Raw genomic sequence first — 18,275 nt, 5'->3', positions numbered from 1 at the left:
ATAAGTTAAACTCAGGCTACCTTACCGAAAGTAAGATGTAAAATATTGGCCGCATAGAGAAGTAAAATCCTTAGGTGCAGTAGCTGTTAATGCACGGTGCGTCTACGGAAAATGTATGTAAGAGGCTGTGAGACACATTATTGTTCATGTGGTGGTTGTTGTTCAGGCAGCTGTACATCGATGAGAATGCACCTATGTACACACATTTTTTTAATCTAGAGGCGGCACACATTTTCTTTCCGCACAAAATATTCCTATCAGGGCATATGTACACGTTAAACTTAAGTGAATATTTTAGCTTTTTTTTAAAGGTATACAGCGCGAGTGTTGAACTTTTGAGTGTGCAATTTGAAAATGTGTCGTCGCTATTTACATTGGTGAAAAACGTGGGCACAAAATAGCCCCGTCTCCAAATGGAGGCTCGGCTCAACAGATGTCAAGGAACCCAATTTAAACCTGCTTTGCTGGCCACTCGCGATCGATATTTTTACAAATTGCAGCTGACGCAGGCGTCCACCGGTGTCAAGTGAACACGCTGACGTACAAGACGCTATTTTTGGAAAGGCCACTTGTTTATATATTTTTTATTGTTGCACGAAAATAACGTCGGGCAAAATATAACTGCACTGCAATAACGATAATGAGAACAACCACGAAAAACTATGAGGATCGACACATTAAAACACACTGCTGTGTACACTATTTCGTGCAGATTTTTAGAATGATTAAAATCGTATGTTTACATTTTCAAAGCGAGCCTTAACTTGTTAATAAAATCGAGTAAAGGCTTTGGCTGCTATACATTTGAACGTGATAAGACACTTTGTTGAGCTATCATTTGTGGCCAGGTCGCTTATGAAAAATAAGCTAATAGCTCAGTGGGCTTTACCTGTTGCAATAGAAAAAAGTTTAGTTTTATTCTTTTTAGTAATCTCCTTACCTCTCCTAAACTTTGCACTCCTATCGTGTGTTTGTTTCGTTTGTTGTTGTAACTTTCTGATCAGCTCCTACTGGACATCTGTGAAAAAGAGCTTAATAGCTCATCGGATTCCTCCAGTCTAAATAAAGAATCTGATTCTGACGTCACGGTTAGAATGGCTTCGCGAAACGTGGAGCCTCAAAAGCCTGAGACGCACACGCGGTGCTACTTCTCTCTGCGATGTCCACCCACCCATGCCACCCACGTAGGAATGCAGCAACCCGCGTTGCACAGCGGTGCCACACAGAGACGCAGCTCTGCCTCTTCGAGCAGCAGACGCGGCGGGGTTCTCGTCGCTACTCTTCGTCATTGGCTTTGTCAATGCCATTAAACCGACTTTAATGACAGAGCTGACGATGATGATTATGATGATGATGACTAGATGCCTCTGTTTCGATTTAAAGCTTTCGTGACTGCAGGGATTCATCTTCCTCGTTCTTTCGGTGAAGTCACGTAGAAGGGAAATAATAAAAGAATAGAAATAAAACATAATAAAATACAATTCTCACGATGTTTCGGCCACAACGCAAGCAGCCGTCCTCAGGTGAAGACCAGGTCTGTCGGAAAGACAGCGTCCTTCAGACGCTGTCTTTCCGACTTTACCGAAAGAACCAAGAAGATAGATGCCTTTGTGCTGAAAATAAAATCGAAATCACCCAGAATATACCTGATCTCATCATATCTCAGAGGCTAAAAAATTGTTGGGCCTGGTGAGTGCTTGGATACTTAACCACTATGTACAGCAGATTGATTTCGGCTATGGGGAAATGTGGTGGGTAGCAGTGGAGTGCAGCAAAATCCATTGTTCTGTACTTTTATGTTCCCACGCCTATGGCTCCCCGACTTCACCGACTCAGACCGACCTTGTGGTGCGCTGTCTGAGATGTGTGTTATGTTGCGGGCACATTACAAACCTAAGTTGTTTTATGTTTAAATAACTCACATGGCCTGCATGTGCGTGGAAAGACCCTAATCCAGCAGCGGATTAACAAGGGCCTGTACATGGACATAGCACCACTCTTATAATCGTTATCAACAACACTGGCAGATGCATATACATGCAGCAGATTGATGGCTTAAACTCAAAGCGAAACAAAGACCCCACGTTCCGATTGACACCACTGTAAAAACAAATGAAATTTGTAAGCACGTCATTATAATGAGCGTTCAGGTGTAAAGAAAACCCCTTCCAGTGCACGAATTTAAACGTGATCGAGCAGACTGTTGACTCGGCTGTCAGCACGTTCTCCCACGCTGTGCCTTTGTTGGATCCACAAGCATGATGGGGCATCTCAATTGGCGGACACGTTCTGGTTTACGCTCCATGAATACAGATATCAATGAGAGAGAACCCCCCCTCCCCTCCACAGGTTATAATTCAGGAGTGTCTAAGGAGACAAAAAAAGTGTGTCAAGAGCCTACCGGTCGTCCCATTGTGCCTCTCTTTCCTGGTGCGCCAGGTACACCCTATTCAAAACACAGCGCAAGCACACACACACACACGCACATGCAGAAACACGCGCACACGCACACACACACGCACACACACACGCACACACACACATGCACACACACACGCACACACACACACACACACGCAGAAACACGCGCAGGCAATTACGAGGCATCCACTTACAACCTCAAGAAACTTATAGGGAGCTCAAGGAAATGTGGCAAGTTCACTGGCGAGAGTGTGATGAATGTCAGGCTACATAGCACCACGGGATATCTTGGGTTTTCAATGACTCAACAAGGAAACACTCAATTTCAGGTGGGCGACGCGATTACTTATTTCAGGAGCCAAGCGGCTTGTAATTGAAAGAGGTAAATGAGTAGGTTTACAGGAATTAACAAAAAAACTATCCCCAGTGAGGGAAGGAAACTCGCCACACACCTGTGTTAGGATACTTTTTGTGACCTACAATTTTTTTTGTATTTTCTTACACGTAAATTTGTTTCTTTGTTTTACCAAACGCTGCAGTTATGAAGAAAGAAAATCAGGAGAACTGGCATTAAAAGCACGTGCATTTATTCAACTTAACCATAGGTACGCTTCAATGGCTTATTTCGCACCCCCTTGCTGCAAACGTGCCAACTGTGTGCAGGCTGACCCCAAGCTCCTTTGCAAAGAGAGGCGCTCTTCCAGAAATCCAATCTCTATATTAAATCGAGCGGTATTGTTCACGTAAATGGATAACGGCGAGGGAGGGGGGGGAGAGGTCCTTCAAAAGGGAACCCCTTTAATCACTTGTCGGAGCCAGTTTTTTGCTAATGGAGGAAAATGAGGTTGCTATTCATTGCAGTTTGTGGTGAATGGGGGTTTTTTTTCAATCATACCAATTTTTTTTTCTCATAGAGTTTGACAAAGGAGTCATGTGAGAGAGAGGTCAAATAAGGTCTTTACCATGGTGGTCTGCAGTTCGAGCAAAGGCCTCCCCGCTACGACTGGCCAAAATTAATTTGGGAAGAAGCTGAGAACATTAGGTAAACACTGAAAGGAACTTGGGTTTCTACAAATTGCTGGTGTAAGGGAATATCGCAGGAATATCCCGTCTACAAACCTTCATACTGAGACTTGTGGCCATTTTTTTCTCCAGCTGAAACAGGCTGGTTAAAGACACGTTTCTTATTCTAGTCAACCCTTGCGTATGGCACCAATATGCTCAGGAGATTAATGCCAATATTGATGTCTGCTAGCCTCGGGAGGGCTTGAGGGGAGATTTTGTGTAATTTGCCGTTCCTCCTCCACTGAAACAGCACGGGCTACAATGGTTTACTACAAGGTCAATAGTTTGGACGGCATGGCCAAAATCGCGCTACTGTGGCTCGTCTTAAATTTTCCATTCATGAAGGAGATGTGGGCAACGGCCGATTGATGTTCTGATGTGGTCGATGGTTTTCCACTACTGTTTTAGATTAGGAATGGCAAAGCCAGGAGGCGTGACGTTTCTTATAAACGATAGTAAACGTCCAATAAGATAAATGTTGCGCTGGTTAATTTAATTTTTTTGGGTCGTATTTAAATTCGAGTGATGGTACGAGTTTAATCATTGGTTTTAGAGTGAGCATTAATTGAACAGATGTTTTGGCATGGACTGTAAAGCCACCTGCTGTAGCCAGCTCTGGGGGCTCTGCTAATGATGGGTGCTCGCATCTGCTTTATTTGCAGCAGCAGCAAAGAATAAAATGCACAAAGCCTCATCCATCACCATCTCAGAGCGAGGCAGAAGGATCAAGGAAAAACCCCATCAAATGATTTTTTTGTACCAAAAATTAAGTATCTGCAGATGTACAAACGATTGTATACACACACACACACATGCGCGCGTGGGCACAGACACACAATGCATTAACAGCAATGGGAGACTGCTGACTGAAACATGTTTTACCATATTAAAATATAATGTTGAGGTAGCTGCTGCTGTTAACCATCTCATTTTACAGCACAAGTGGCTAGTATTTGGGCTAGAGGTAGCAATGGGGCAGTACCTCATGCCATCTCCTTCTCCTCTCCACAAATACAAAGATCCCCGTATAGCCTTCACAGACTGTTGGGGCAATTGCTGTTAGCAAGCACCGATGAAGGCCGGCACGGCACACAAAGGGGTGGGTGGCCAGTAGCATGCCCGGCCACCTTCATCTCCCTAGCGGCGATGTTTACACGCTGTACCAGGTACTAATTTTTAGGCTGAGTCGACCTAGGGGAGGCCCATGACCGGTTCAGACAATCGTCACTGGTGTTGGCCATGAGCAGGAATCGAACTCATAGTGCTGCGCACAAACTGCTACACTACCGCTCCACACACGTGCACACACACGCACACACATAGGATGAAGCAATGCAGTACTGTATTTTATAAAAGTGGAATTCAAAAAGGAAATGCACCCGAGGTCCTTCAGCTCCTTGCGCTCCCACTATCCCCGCCGGGCCGATGAAACCCTGGGTGGACAAAAGTAATTGTTCAAAAATATCAACCATGTGTAGCGTGTTTCTCTTTCTATTTTTCCTTCTGTCTCTAATGCGAGCAATATCTGGTGTGCATTATGAGGCTGTCGAGCATTTGATATGGCAAAATCCACTGCAGCACTTTCCACATAATCAACGCTTACTTACAATGCAAGTTTACATTCTGAGTGTTACAGAAATTTTTAAGCAAATATGCATTTTGCACAAAAAACATTAAACATCGGGCATTGTTTGCTATTGCTGGTGAGAATAGTAATGTTTAAAAACTTCTGTGTTACCCGAATTCCTTTTGGACCAGGTTTCCCAATGGGACCAGGTAATCCCTGGTGAAAGCAAAAGGAACAAATGAAAGCCAAAGCTCACGTTAGTTCTGATGAAATAACTGACATGGACAGACACATTTGATTTAAAATCTCAGCTACCATCAAAAAAACATTCACAGTGATGCTTATAAAACATACACTTTACCTAACCGTTTACAAGATGTGCTTTTTATTTCACGTGTGATGAACAATTACCACCATCAACACCTTTCTAGATTGTACACTTTGAAGTTTGAAGCCTGTACACATTTGTCACTCAACAGAATGTCTTCTGATTAAAAAATACATATATATATTTAAGCACAGGACTTGTATGCAGAGCAATTCAGAACATTCCATGTGTCACTGATCTACCGTTACTGCACCTGCCTGCCAGGGTAACCTTTGACCCCTGGGTTGCCCTCCAACCCCGGTGAGCCCTGTGGGCAGGAAAGACAAGATACAAGTTACAAGGTCACATGGTGGCAATAACGGCTTAAAATGTCACATCCGGTGCTGGATCTCTTCAATCATCGAAGCTGTCAAGTAAACTTATCGAACTTCAAGCCAACGTCAATGTTACAAATGCAGTCCATCACGAGCAATATGTAAGAACTTGCGTCGCTATCAAAAACACGTGTTTCTGATTCCGGCACTACTAAACGGCACTGACCTGCAATCTGTGGACCTGACCTGTATTTAACACCACACAATTGGTGACCCATAAAAACCTCATGTTGAAAAAAAAATAAGCACTGCAGCAACTATATTTTGAGCAAAAAACAGCACTTAAATAAAAGTAAGTCTACAATTAAAAACGTATAAGGATAATTACCGGCTATTCGAACTGGCCATTTGTGGCATTTTCAGTACAAACTGTAACACATTTGATTATAGACAGAAGCTAATGTGAATTGGGTAGTGAAACTTTCTATGAATTCCTTGAGGATTGTATTTTGCATCCGAGTTATTCTGTTAACGTGACATTCCAGTCAGCCACGGCCATTGCAGTTTGTCTGCGGGCCGACCAGTCAACAAAGCCAAATAAGCAATTAACCAGAGAATCGTTTAACAGGGCCAGATAGCATCACTCCACCCATCCAGAAAGGAATATGGCCAGCACTAACAGTCAATATCCCAGTGGAATAATTACTACAAAGATCCGTCTCACATTATTAAATTAATTATTATAGTAATTATTATCCATCTATAAAGCATTCCATGTGTTTCGATGTAAAGCTTTTGTGACTGCAGGGATTCATCTTCTTGGTTCTTTCGGTGAAGTCACGTAGAAGGGAAGTAATAAAATAAAATAAAAAATTATATTATTATATTATTATATTATATTATTATTTTATTTTATTATATTATTTTATAATGTTTCATTTTTATTATTGTATTACTTCCCTTCTACATTCCATGTGTTTTTTCCCCCCTTCGGCTTCATGAGTGTTTTGTCTCCCGAACGGGTCAGGGTTAAATGTCGTTGGGGGGCAGCTCAATGTGTTTCCGAAACACGGGAATTGCTGTTGTGTATTTATGACTTGGTGGTGGCAATAACCTGCAGCGCATGCCCTGTGAGGGGAAAAGGTTATGCTGCTGCATGCCATGGGTATAAGCCTGATATGACGTCTGGGTTACAAAGTGAGCGCGGGTAGACGTCAGTCTGGATGAACACGCCACCGGACAAAGTGGGTTTGCGAGTGTGAGGAAAAAAATGTACAAAATTGTTTTATGGCTCTCCTGACTTCAAAAAAATTTGTGTAATCTTCACTGAAGATAAACCTTACAACCTAAAAATATAAAAACATTTTGATGTGGACAAAGCTACTTCTCAATAGTTTGAAGTGATTTTTGTAATTTAAATTTTTATTCACCAAAAATGTGTTAAACAAAGGAAGGCGAGAGCATGTAATTTTTTCTTGTGCAAATATTAAAAATATTTACGTACTTTATTTATCAATTACATAACGTTTGAATATGCAATCATCAAGGAAGCCATGAATAATTCATACATAATTAACTTGACGTCATTGGCCATGTTTGTGAATGTTTAATTTGCCTTTAGAGCGGCATTCATTGTGTAATGAGGAAATGACAAAACAAGCAACTTTCAAAACAGCCAGCAATAACCCATCTAAAACCTTGTCCATAACATAGCAAACAGTGGGATCGATATAAGGACTTGATCCTTGTACTTAGTTGTCTAATGAGGCTTCCCTTGAACTACCCAGCTGGGTTTCTGTGGATTACAGGAATAAAAAGCGGAGATACAGGGAAATTAGGTCCAAGGTACGGACACTCTTCCTCTGCTCTGGCTCCAAGTCCAAACCCCATTGGGAAAAGACGAAAGCCGAGACTGATGTGGGCGTCTGCGCCACCAAGCGCCCCGGCTTTCGCGCGTCTGTGCCGGCAAGGGGCATCCCAAACGTGCGAGTGCCCCCCCTCCAATTAAAATTCCTGTGTTTTTTTTTCCAACCAAAGGAGTGCGCAGCACGCCAAGAAAAACAGGGCCAGCACACGCGCGGAAGTGCCGCGTCGCTGATCTACGCAGAAATCTGCGTGGCCTTACAAGAGCCCGGGTCTCTGGGGGTAGGGCAGTGGGAATTGGCGGTGTTCTGCGTCCGTCAGTCCCTATGCTGAAGGGTGTAAGCTCGAGCTATATATCACGCTAAGGGTTGTTTCATTTTCCTCCTAAAACATGAGAGCGGTTACCTTCTGCAACCAAAATTTTCAGGTGTTCTCAAAACACGGTACACCTCTGAGTCTTACGAACAGGCACGGTTGAGCTGCCCAGTGTTAACCGAAATGGTTTTGCCGTTTAAAAAGGGCACCTTGGATCAATTGACTGACAGTTTAATGGCCAGAAATGAAAGACGCACTCACATATACCTGGATGACCAATGGCACTCTTAAATGCATAATATTTCAGTTCATATTTAATGCTGCTTGCTTATTATTGGCTAGCCTTTTTCATTAAAAAGGTGTCAGATCCATTGAAATTTGATAACAAAAGCATTTATGAGTTTGTAACTTAGCACATGTAAAACCATAACACTTTCATAATTAGCACCTGCACGCATATATTTAGATTTGCATTTGTGAATATGTATATACAAATGTATATATTAAGAGTTTAAGTTAGATTGTGACATGCATTGAGTTACCTAACATTGCAAATCCTTGTTCTTTTCATTCTTGACTTGTCCGTGCACATAATGAGTTTACAAACAACGCTAATTCCCATCACTGGAACGTGGTGCATCGTTCAGCATTGGGGCTGGCCCTATTGCACACAAGTGTGAGTGAAGAAGCTCGGTGCATGTGACTGGACCCACCGGCTCCCCTGGGTGTCCCATCTGTCCCTGGTAACCCTTGGAACCCTGTTAACAAAAGGTACAAAATAAGCCACAACACTATAATTCATTATTCCAAAAAGCAGTATAAAACGCTGACAAAAATAAATTCTGGTGAACATACATGCACTGGATGAAGTTTAAGGTTCAGAAAATGTAAAAAAAATAAGTTGAAGCTTTTGTGGATAAATAAATTGTATTAATATTGTGTTAAATGAAAACATATGAGTAAAAAACATCACTAGAATTGTTACACATTATAGCAAAAAGCCCAGGGCTCATAAATGTTTCCACAATACTCATTTAAAGTGCAATAACTTTTTCCAATAAAAGTATTACTATAGTTGCATTTCCTTAACATGTTATTGTACTACCTCAGCAGCCCACGCATGATGCAATAATGTTTTTGGGGCAGATCCACCCCCCACGCACGAGAGGGCGAAGAACTAAGCTGCCCATGTGCTCTAAGCTGTCGTCCGTGCTGTCCGTCCGTACGTTCCTAAAGTTGTCTGCGTGCTTGGCAGCTGGCCAGAGTCAAGTTTCGTCTGCCAGGCAAAGTGGCAGCCACACGACTCCCCGCTTAGCGAGATAACTCAAGTGATCGTGGCAGGGTTCCCCACTCCATCCTCGAGCATCATCATCATATTTCTGTGCTGCCCCCCTGCGCCCCCCCCACCCCCTCTCCCTCCAAACTTGGAGATGCTTTTTGTACTTCTGCATGCGCCGTAAATTTAGGCCATGCGGGTTTTTTTTCCGGGGCGCTGACGCTTTCGCATCTGTCACCACCTGAGTCGAACTGAAGCGCTGCATCCAAAACTCGCAGTTAAATGTTTGGCCTCGAGATCTGGCAGAGAGGCAGTGCGCGCTGCGCGCAGTCTGCTGAGAAATGGCCCAAATCGGACTTGACAAGCGCGATAAAACATGCGAAGGCTCAATGCTAGGCACGGTGCCGAAGAATTATTCGCGAAAAGCTACCAAAATAGCCCTGTCCATTTTTGTAATATCTCAAGTTAATCGCATACACTTATAGAGCATGGATTTGGCATATTTGCCAACAGCCATTGCTGGTGAACACCACGAGTATCAGGAACTGTTTAATGTCCACCTCTCTTCATATTTGAATGTTTAAGCGCATCTATGATTTCTTGGTTATTTTTCTTAGTCTGCCAAGAGGTATTACAGCATACAATACATTGTGCTGCTGTTTACAAAAACACTAACTGTACTGTATTATTGTTTGCTGTATTTCGCTTTTAGGTGTGTTCACTTTACCTTTGAACCTAGCGGCCCATGCAACCCAGGTGGACCGATTGAGCCAGAGTCACCCTGTCAGAAAATTAGGAGGAAAGCAGTTTACAAATGCAAATCACCAAACAAAAGTGTTAAACCGAAACTGTAATCAACGGCTTCATTGAGATGTGCCAGGCACACAGTCGACTTGCCCCAAATAAGTTTCACTGATTTGACTGCACGAACAGCGAAGCAGTTACCGATGTCTACAATCCACCCTAAATGCACGATGGCACGCACAATTATGAACGATACAGCTATCGTGCTGTGACGGTTCTACCGGAAGACAGAAGCTTGTGTTGCCTCCGAAACGTCGTGATTTTTATTTTATTTTTTATTTTACTTTTATTAATTTTAATTTTTTACCTACGTGACTTTACCGAAAAAACCGAAAAATATGAACGACGGGTTAGGTGAGATATTAAGTGCGTGCCCTTTTTATATTATTTATTTGCAGCCATTGTAAATCCACTGCTGGATGAGCCCCCCCCCCCCCCCAAATCACCCAACCCTGTGTCGATTATGGGATAAGTTTGACCTCACTAATGTGGTCAGTGTGGGATGGTGACTGTGGAGGCCGTGAGCTGGTTCAAATTCCAATTTTATGATAATTTCAGTTTTATGTATCATCATGCATGCTTATTGCATCTCACAATGCTGTACAATAACTGCATGCATAATCACACTCAGTGCTCAATCATATTTATAACAATTATTAAATAAATGAAAACCTCAGAAAAGAAAAAATTAATAGACAAATCAAGAAAATGTATAAAAGCAAAGGTATAAACTACAAAAAAGGTTATCGCAACAGAGTTATTTGTCAATGGTTTTAGTCATGGTTAAGGGATCATAACACTAATATTTCCAGCTTCATAGCAAAGTGTGCTGAGTATTGCACTACTGCTCTATGCAAACATGACGAAGAATATGTTTGGTAAGTTAGTTGTGTCTGTCATGCATTGACGAATGGTTTTGTGTTAATAATGTATGTATGTTGAACTTCTTCCGCACTGCACGTAGCCAACCTTGCTAATCGGACGTGCGGAAGAAGGACAACGACACAAAACACAAAAAGCAGCTCTAAAGAAATGAGTTTTCAATCTAGATTTAAAAGTGCATAGCTCCAGTGGCTTCCTAATATCAGATGAGCATTCCAGAAGGCGATGCAGTGACTCTCTTTGTTCGACGGCTATCCAAATGCCGCTGCGAGGATCACCGGAGTTCGCGTGATGATGGTTTATGCTCCTTGACAAGATCAGCGAGGTATTGTGGTTCGTTTGTGGCAACCGCTTTGTGTGTGATAAGTGTGACCTTCTAATGTATTTGTTTGGCGACCGGAAGCCAATGCAGCTTGGCAAGCACTGTGCGGACATGGTCGGATGTTTCAAATAATAATAGTGGTAAACTATGTTCCGCCCATGCTAATACTGCACACTACTTCCACTGCGGCCCATTATATTTGTTATGTGAGGGCCACATGCTGCAATTGCTATTTAAGCGAGTTGCTGGGGTAGCGGCACATTACACAACTATGTGGGGGTCCATCAGCGATTTCCACGAGAAGCCTCAAGAGGCACACGATTGCCTCTGGCAGGAAAATACGGCCGGTGTTTGTCCTGTGAGCCATCAAGCTTCCCGCCCCTAGAATACACGGAAAAATTGCTGCACGGTGGTGCATAATTTAAAACACACGTAGGTTTCTACAGCGATGTTTAAAAACATATTGAATAAAACAAAACCCCATGTATGTTTTCTGATTCATACCATTTAAATTACAACTTGATTATTCATGATTAAATAATGTTAGACATGCCCTCTAAATGAAGCACTGTCTAGAACAGTTATCTTAACACAGGGTTAATCACTTAACCAGAACATTTATTTTAAAAAATGTCATTTTTCACCATTGTTTTTTCCTTTTTCACCAAATACATTCCATTTCAGCTCTGGGCAGCATGTCATTTTGAAACTGTAGGAGCTAGCAGTTCACCACCCTGAGTATTAGAACAGGTTTACAGAAATGGTTCTGAAGTTACTTAAAGAGGCCTCTTTATCCACTATAGGAGCACAGGCTGCCTGCAAAGAGTGTCCGTCGCATGTCAATCGTACCAACGTTTTTCATGATCTCAACTACAAAATTTGGCAAATTAAGTGAAAAACCAAACAAACTCAGACATTTATTTTGTGCAGGCATTGGTGACCAGGCTGAGACAGACCATCAACCCTCGAGAACGCAGTTTGTTTAATCAAGGGTGGCTTGAAACCCGGATTCGAATCCAGGATCTCAGTCAACGACCATCCCCCATAGCCACCTCCACGAATGTAAACTTTAACGAGATGTGTAAATGGGGGCAAAGTGGGAATGACCCGCCGGTCGAGATCTCCCACCGCACGCGGCGCAAGCAACTGCACACACGGGCCGGCACCCTGCCCGCAACTCACCTTCTCCCCAGGTAGCTGCATGGGGGGGGGAAAACCAGGGTCGCCCTTTTCCCCCTGGACATTGGAGAGCGTTAGGGTGGGAGTGGGATGTACAGGGTGGTGGGGGGTGTAGGGGCAGAGCGCAAGCGAGGACATTAGCGCCAGCAGCAGCATGAAGCAGTAGCACAGCTGTGGATGAGACGACGTCATTTGAACATAGGGCACATGTTAGGCACAGCATAAAAAAAGTCAATTTTTTATGCTTTTGCTTGATGAGTGCGCCGTGTGAGAAGGTGAGTATGTGAGTAAATGTGTCCCTGAGTCTGAGCACCACGTGTGTGTTGTGCTGGTGTCGCTGGTGGAGCTGCAGTGGTAACATTCAATACTAAAGCTGCCGGGGAGAGTTAAAGCCAGGTTTTAGTATAACACAAGCTACTAAGCAGTGTGTATATATATGTATGTGTGTATGCGTTTATGCATACGTGTATATACACATACAGAAACACAGCACTAGATTAGGTAGCATAAACGCTCAAAAGTAGTACATATTTATGAGGTATTGACCATAATTTCATCAATGATTGAAGGCAACACAGAAAATATGTACCTTTAGGATAATCATGGAGTTTTTTTGATTAATTAGACTCATTCAGCAATGATCACAGAATGCAACTCAGAAATGAAGTCAGTGGCTTAGATATTGAGTGTGCACTGGGCCTCCATGGGTCAGAGTGGCCCTGGGGCCAGGCGACAAAGAGGGAGGTAAATTGGACAGGGGGCCCTATTTCACTCCTCGCACAAGGGCCCATGCTAACCACTGTGATAAGTAGCAATGACTTTGATGATGAATCTTAATGTGAAAAAATGTTTTCTATTGTCCTCAAATTCCTCCTCTGCGCATTGCAATGCCGAGCGACGTGTACGGTCAACCCACAACAAGCAATTTATGCCTCATCCTATCATCCACACATCGTGATTGACTTGTGAAAGTGTGGCCAATGAGGACAAGCGTGCCAGATTGTGTTTCAATAAAAGGGTCCTCAGATCCTGGAAAACATGCAGGGGAAGGCTGCGACTAATTCTTCATATTTTAATCGTAGAGTAATAGTCAAATGTGGGATTTGGGCCAAAACACTGGCACACAATGGCTCTTTTTTTGCAAATTGCAAGGTCAATGACAAACAAAACTTTACTTACAGAGAGTTGGTGCTTACATTGGGATTCGATTGTCATTAGGGATTTATTGAGGCAGGATACGAGTACAAGGGTTGCCCTTATCAATCACGCACTCTTTTGGCAGGGTGAGAGTTTAGGGAGATGGCGTGTGATTTATAGCCGACACCAGCGCACACGCATACAAACACTGGCCTTGTGCTGCAGACAAACGTCAGTGGGATCTTGAATGTGGACAAGCAGGCAGCGCGACTGGCTTAACGCTTAAATTAATATCCCCCCTCAGAGGAGGCGTGCTGGGTGATGCCATGCCACTCGGCACTGGGCTACGGGGTAAGGTTTCAACTCCACCGTGGGCTGCACCGGGAGGAGGCGAGTGAGCTGCCTCCGTGGCTGAGCGGCAGCCCTTAATTCACACCTGATTCTCTCTCCCATTTTCTTGCCAGTGGCCCTAGAGAGAATGCACTATATTTCTTCCTGGAAATACTTGGCAAGAGGCCCCCCGGCTGTCAGTTGTGTTGAGTTAGGGGTGACGGAGACAGGAAACAGCAAACTCATTCCAGTTGGATGTAGAAAAAAAATTAGCAAAAGGGAAAAAAATCTCCACCACCTGCACAAATCTGGTGCAGTTTATGCGCATTCATTTCCCTGGGAGTGAACCAAAAAATCCCAGTTGCCGTACACAGAGGGGAGAGCATCGCCAAAAATGCGCATGTCCGTGCGGGTATCCACGGTGTATTGCATCAGTGGAAAGTCGAGCATCAATGGCGGCTTCAGTGAACAAAGAGTGGGAGAAGGGATGTCAAGCGTCTCCGCATGGCCGGTTATTCATCACCGACGACTTCACAGTGCCATGAAAGTTTAAGATACAATCAGGGCTAGCATTAAAATTACCCGTCCCAACGTGTGCCAATGTTTATTTCTGATGGGGTGCGGCGGCAACACTTTTTTAGCCACCAACAGGTGCTGTGACAACATGAAGCAGTAATGGATTTGTGCGTGTGTGTGTGTTTTACAAGAAGCTGTGAGTCCGCTGGGTGGAAATGCGAAGCATGGGTTGACAACTATCGCATGGGCAGCCTTGAGCGGTGGATCATTGTGGTCTACAATTATGCTTTGTGGATTTTGTAAATTGAGAAGCGAATGCGATGGCTAATGATGCCGTTTATGAAGCATTAGACTGAAGCTCCTTCTTGGTTCTTTCGGTAAAGTCACGTAGAAGGAAAATAATAAAATAATAAAAATAAAACATAATAAAATAATTCTCACGACGTTTCGGCCACAATGCAAGCAGCCGTCTTCAGGTGGAGAACAAGTCTGTCAAGTAGACAGAATCTGAATGGCACGCCCCAGACTTGGAGCGACTATTTATGCTGGGATGGAGGGGCGAAGAGCGCCTTGACAAAATAATTTGCATATCAATAGGAATTTAGCATATTTATGGGAAATGCAGATATGCCATTCAGACTGTCTACTTGACAGACCTGTTCTCCACCTGAAGACGGCTGCTTGCGTTGTGGCCGAAACGTCGTGATAATTATTTTATTATGTTTTATTTGTATTATTTTATTATTTTCCTTCTACGTGACTTTACCGAAAGAACCAAGAAGATGAATCCCTGCAGTCACGTATATAACACCCAAACATATAAAAAAACTGAAGTTACACCTTGTGGTTCAATATACTGTACATGTATAAATTCAATGTACATTTTTCCAAAAAACTGTGTATAAAAATAATAACCAATCAAACACTAGCTGTCTCTTAGAAAAATGTTCCACTAGGTCTACATTTTTGGTTCGTATAAATGTTGTGCTACATTCTTTGTTTAAAGTGCAATGAATGACCCCCCCCCACTTAAATAAAATCAGCACGAATGTATTTCACTTGGTAGGGTCGGGATAAATTACGACAACAGCGTAAATTCTGTATGGCAAGCACAGCATCAAATTTGGCTCAAAGCCTCGAGCTGAGGTCTGTTTATAGGGGGTGGTTTGCATTTTCCCAATTACGGCAGCACTCTGCCAAACGGCACGGTAGCAGCCTCTGTTTAATATTTTTTCTTCACTATTTTATTCCAATTGAGCTATAAGCGTCATGTTACGAGAAGTATTTATTCGGATTTGTTGCAGAGCAGTCGACACCCCGTGTGTTACAGAATGGCCTGTTGAAGGAGATATCACAAAACTGCTTCTGAGGTCCCTTTGAGTAACCTCTGCTTTTGTCCACACTCATGGGTGCTTTTTCCCACGTGATTTGCTCTGCAGAAATGTTTGTGACATGGCAGTTAAAAAAACATTTTAATTTTAAAAGGCTGGAGTTTTTCCAGATTAAGTTAAAATCAAGATGAATGTTTTTGTTTTGTTTTAACGGATTCATTGGTGAGCATACTGTGGCTGATGAACTCACTACAATTTGAGAGCCTAGTTTATTCAAAAGTGGCTGAAACCTAGATTTGAACCAAGGATCCCAGCGGTGACCGACCCAGTCCCGTGACCTCCTGACCCTTGAGCCACCTCCAGCGTGATAGGCACTTACCCTGGAACCAGGAAATCCAGGGAGTCCGGGGTTTCCATGCGGACCTGGCATTCCCTGCACAACAAGAGGCCCAATGATTAAAACAAGAAACAAGGATTGTACACTGTTCACAAGTAACATCAACTTCAAACCTCGCAAGTGACACCACGAAGTAGTTTTTGAAAGCAGGATATTTTGGTGATTGAGCTCTATGCGTGTAACAATGCATTGGCAGGACCCTCTTGAACAAAAAGGTCATGAGTATCAGTGAGGCCTTTGCTAGATAAACAAGCGCATTAATAATATGAATAATAATCGATACAAAATAATCCTTAACACCTATAATCTCTCTCCATGTGCCATGCCCTTTCTCAAATTTGTTTGCAATCTTAGCCATGCATTAGGAATCAATCATATCCAAACATACAGCAAGTCCTGCTCGGATCTCTTCATGAAAAAAATCAAGCTAGATATGGTTTTCTCGTTTGCTGCTTCCATTGGAAGAGGTAATATTTCTATTTAAAGCTTTCGTGACTGCAGGGATTCGTCTTCTTGGTTCTTTCGGTAAAGTCACGTAGAAGGGAAATAATAATGTTTTATTTTTATTATTATATTTTATTATTTCCCTTCTAAGTGACTTTACCGAAAGAACCGAGAAGAGGTAAATATTGCTACATCAAGATAATCGCATCCGTTCTCCAGAAATGACGTAGAGTATATTCACGTGCCTCACTGCACGATTTAACACGCGGGACTTCGCAACGAATATGATTCGTAATTTAATTTTGGGCCACATCACGTGAGTAAAATACGAGTCAGTTCAACACGTCGGCTTTCGCGACCAATAATATTCACAATAAACGTTTTTGGGTTTAGATCGCGTTATTCATAAATGTGTCGTAACCCTCCACCACCCGACACGGCCAATCAGCAAAAAAAAGTGTCACGTTGACAAAAGACCGGGAGCAATCGAGGGCTTCACTATTCTGGAAAATTGCCCGATGATGCTGGATGTAATTAGCAGCGAAACGTCGTACTCAAAAATTGTAAATGTTGTGGATTCACTCTTCAACACACCGGTGTGGGGCTAAAGCAGTGAACTATTTGTCTTTTGTCAACGTGACACTTTTTTGCTGATTGGCCGTGTCGGGTGGTGGAAGGTTACGACACATTTATAAATAACGCGATCTAACCCAAAAACGATTATTATGAATAAAATACCAGTGTATGTTGTACACCTTTCTCAACCTGACACAGCCAATGAATAAAGTTGTAATGTGAACATAACCGGTGTGCTGAACTAATAAAAAACTGGTGCATTTGTTCACGTGACAATTTTATTTATTTAGCCATGTCAGGCGGAGAGGGTGTACGACACACATTTGTATTTTACTCACACATGCACTTCGACCTAAACATTTTATATGAATTTCAGCTCAATGTTTGTGCGAATCTTAGAATTAAAAATAAATCAGCCTTTGCTTATAAACAAGGTATTGTTTTCGAGGAAAATACAATCGTAGATGCGTCAAACGAACGGTGAACGCCTGTAACACTCTGCTCAAACTCGTCACTTGTAGAAAGAGTGCCTTTCGATAAAAAGCAGAACTACAAGGGGGCAATGAAAACTATTGGCGAGGTATAAACATACACAATGCCACCGAGTTAACGTGAGCAATGCTTTGTCGCCTTTGACTTTAAACAAGCAATAATATTAAAACATAATATGTTAACGCTCTGCAATGGCGCAAAGTATCTTGTAGCAAAAAAGTCAAAGTGGTTTCCCGCTCAATTAATCATGAGGTAACATTCGTATTCTGTTCACAGGTTTGAGGAGATGGCAGAAATTTCATTTTTCCTTTGGCAGAATATCCACCGGATATCTACCATGGATTTAACACCAAAGTGGTCCTAATTTTATTGACCTAGGAGAAAAAAGAGGCTGACTTAATCTCTGACCAGGATATTATGTCACAACCTCTTGATAGTAAACCGGAAGCTCTTCCACTGGTGCCATCCACCTGGTGTAGGGCATATATAGCACAGTACTGTACTTACAAATAAAATGTGTAAGTCCATGTTTGGTTTCTTACCATATATAACATGAATTTGAAATGAATTATGGTGACAATCCATAGCCTAGGGGGCCCTAGGCTATCGATTAAAAACTGAACATATCCATCGATAAACTATCATAGGTGGCTTACAGTATATCGTATTTTTCTGTTCTCTCTGCAAACGGTCCCTGTGCAGTCGCCAACTTAATA

The 18,275-nt window shown here is 42.6% G+C and overlaps 1 protein-coding gene across 1 annotated transcript in view; it reads right to left on the bottom strand.

Moving 5' to 3' along the window:
* Window positions 1-18,275, bottom strand: part of COL24A1 (collagen type XXIV alpha 1 chain) — a 158,703-nt gene that overhangs the window by 80,016 nt on the left and 60,412 nt on the right. Inside the window, exons 5-12 of the mRNA XM_078865719.1 lie at window positions 16,030-16,083; window positions 12,340-12,393; window positions 9,877-9,930; window positions 8,587-8,631; window positions 5,635-5,688; window positions 5,225-5,269; window positions 4,866-4,919; window positions 2,402-2,446 (exon numbers count right to left, since the gene is read on the bottom strand). Coding sequence (XP_078721845.1) covers window positions 2,402-2,446; window positions 4,866-4,919; window positions 5,225-5,269; window positions 5,635-5,688; window positions 8,587-8,631; window positions 9,877-9,930; window positions 12,340-12,393; window positions 16,030-16,083 — 405 coding nt within the window. The remainder of the gene's footprint in view (window positions 1-2,401; window positions 2,447-4,865; window positions 4,920-5,224; window positions 5,270-5,634; window positions 5,689-8,586; window positions 8,632-9,876; window positions 9,931-12,339; window positions 12,394-16,029; window positions 16,084-18,275) is intronic.

Source organism: Lampetra fluviatilis, chromosome 20 (assembly GCF_964198595.1).
Source record: "Lampetra fluviatilis chromosome 20, kcLamFluv1.1, whole genome shotgun sequence".
NCBI classification, from domain to species: domain Eukaryota; kingdom Metazoa; phylum Chordata; class Hyperoartia; order Petromyzontiformes; family Petromyzontidae; genus Lampetra; species Lampetra fluviatilis.
This window is presented reverse-complemented; position numbering and strand designations above follow the sequence as displayed.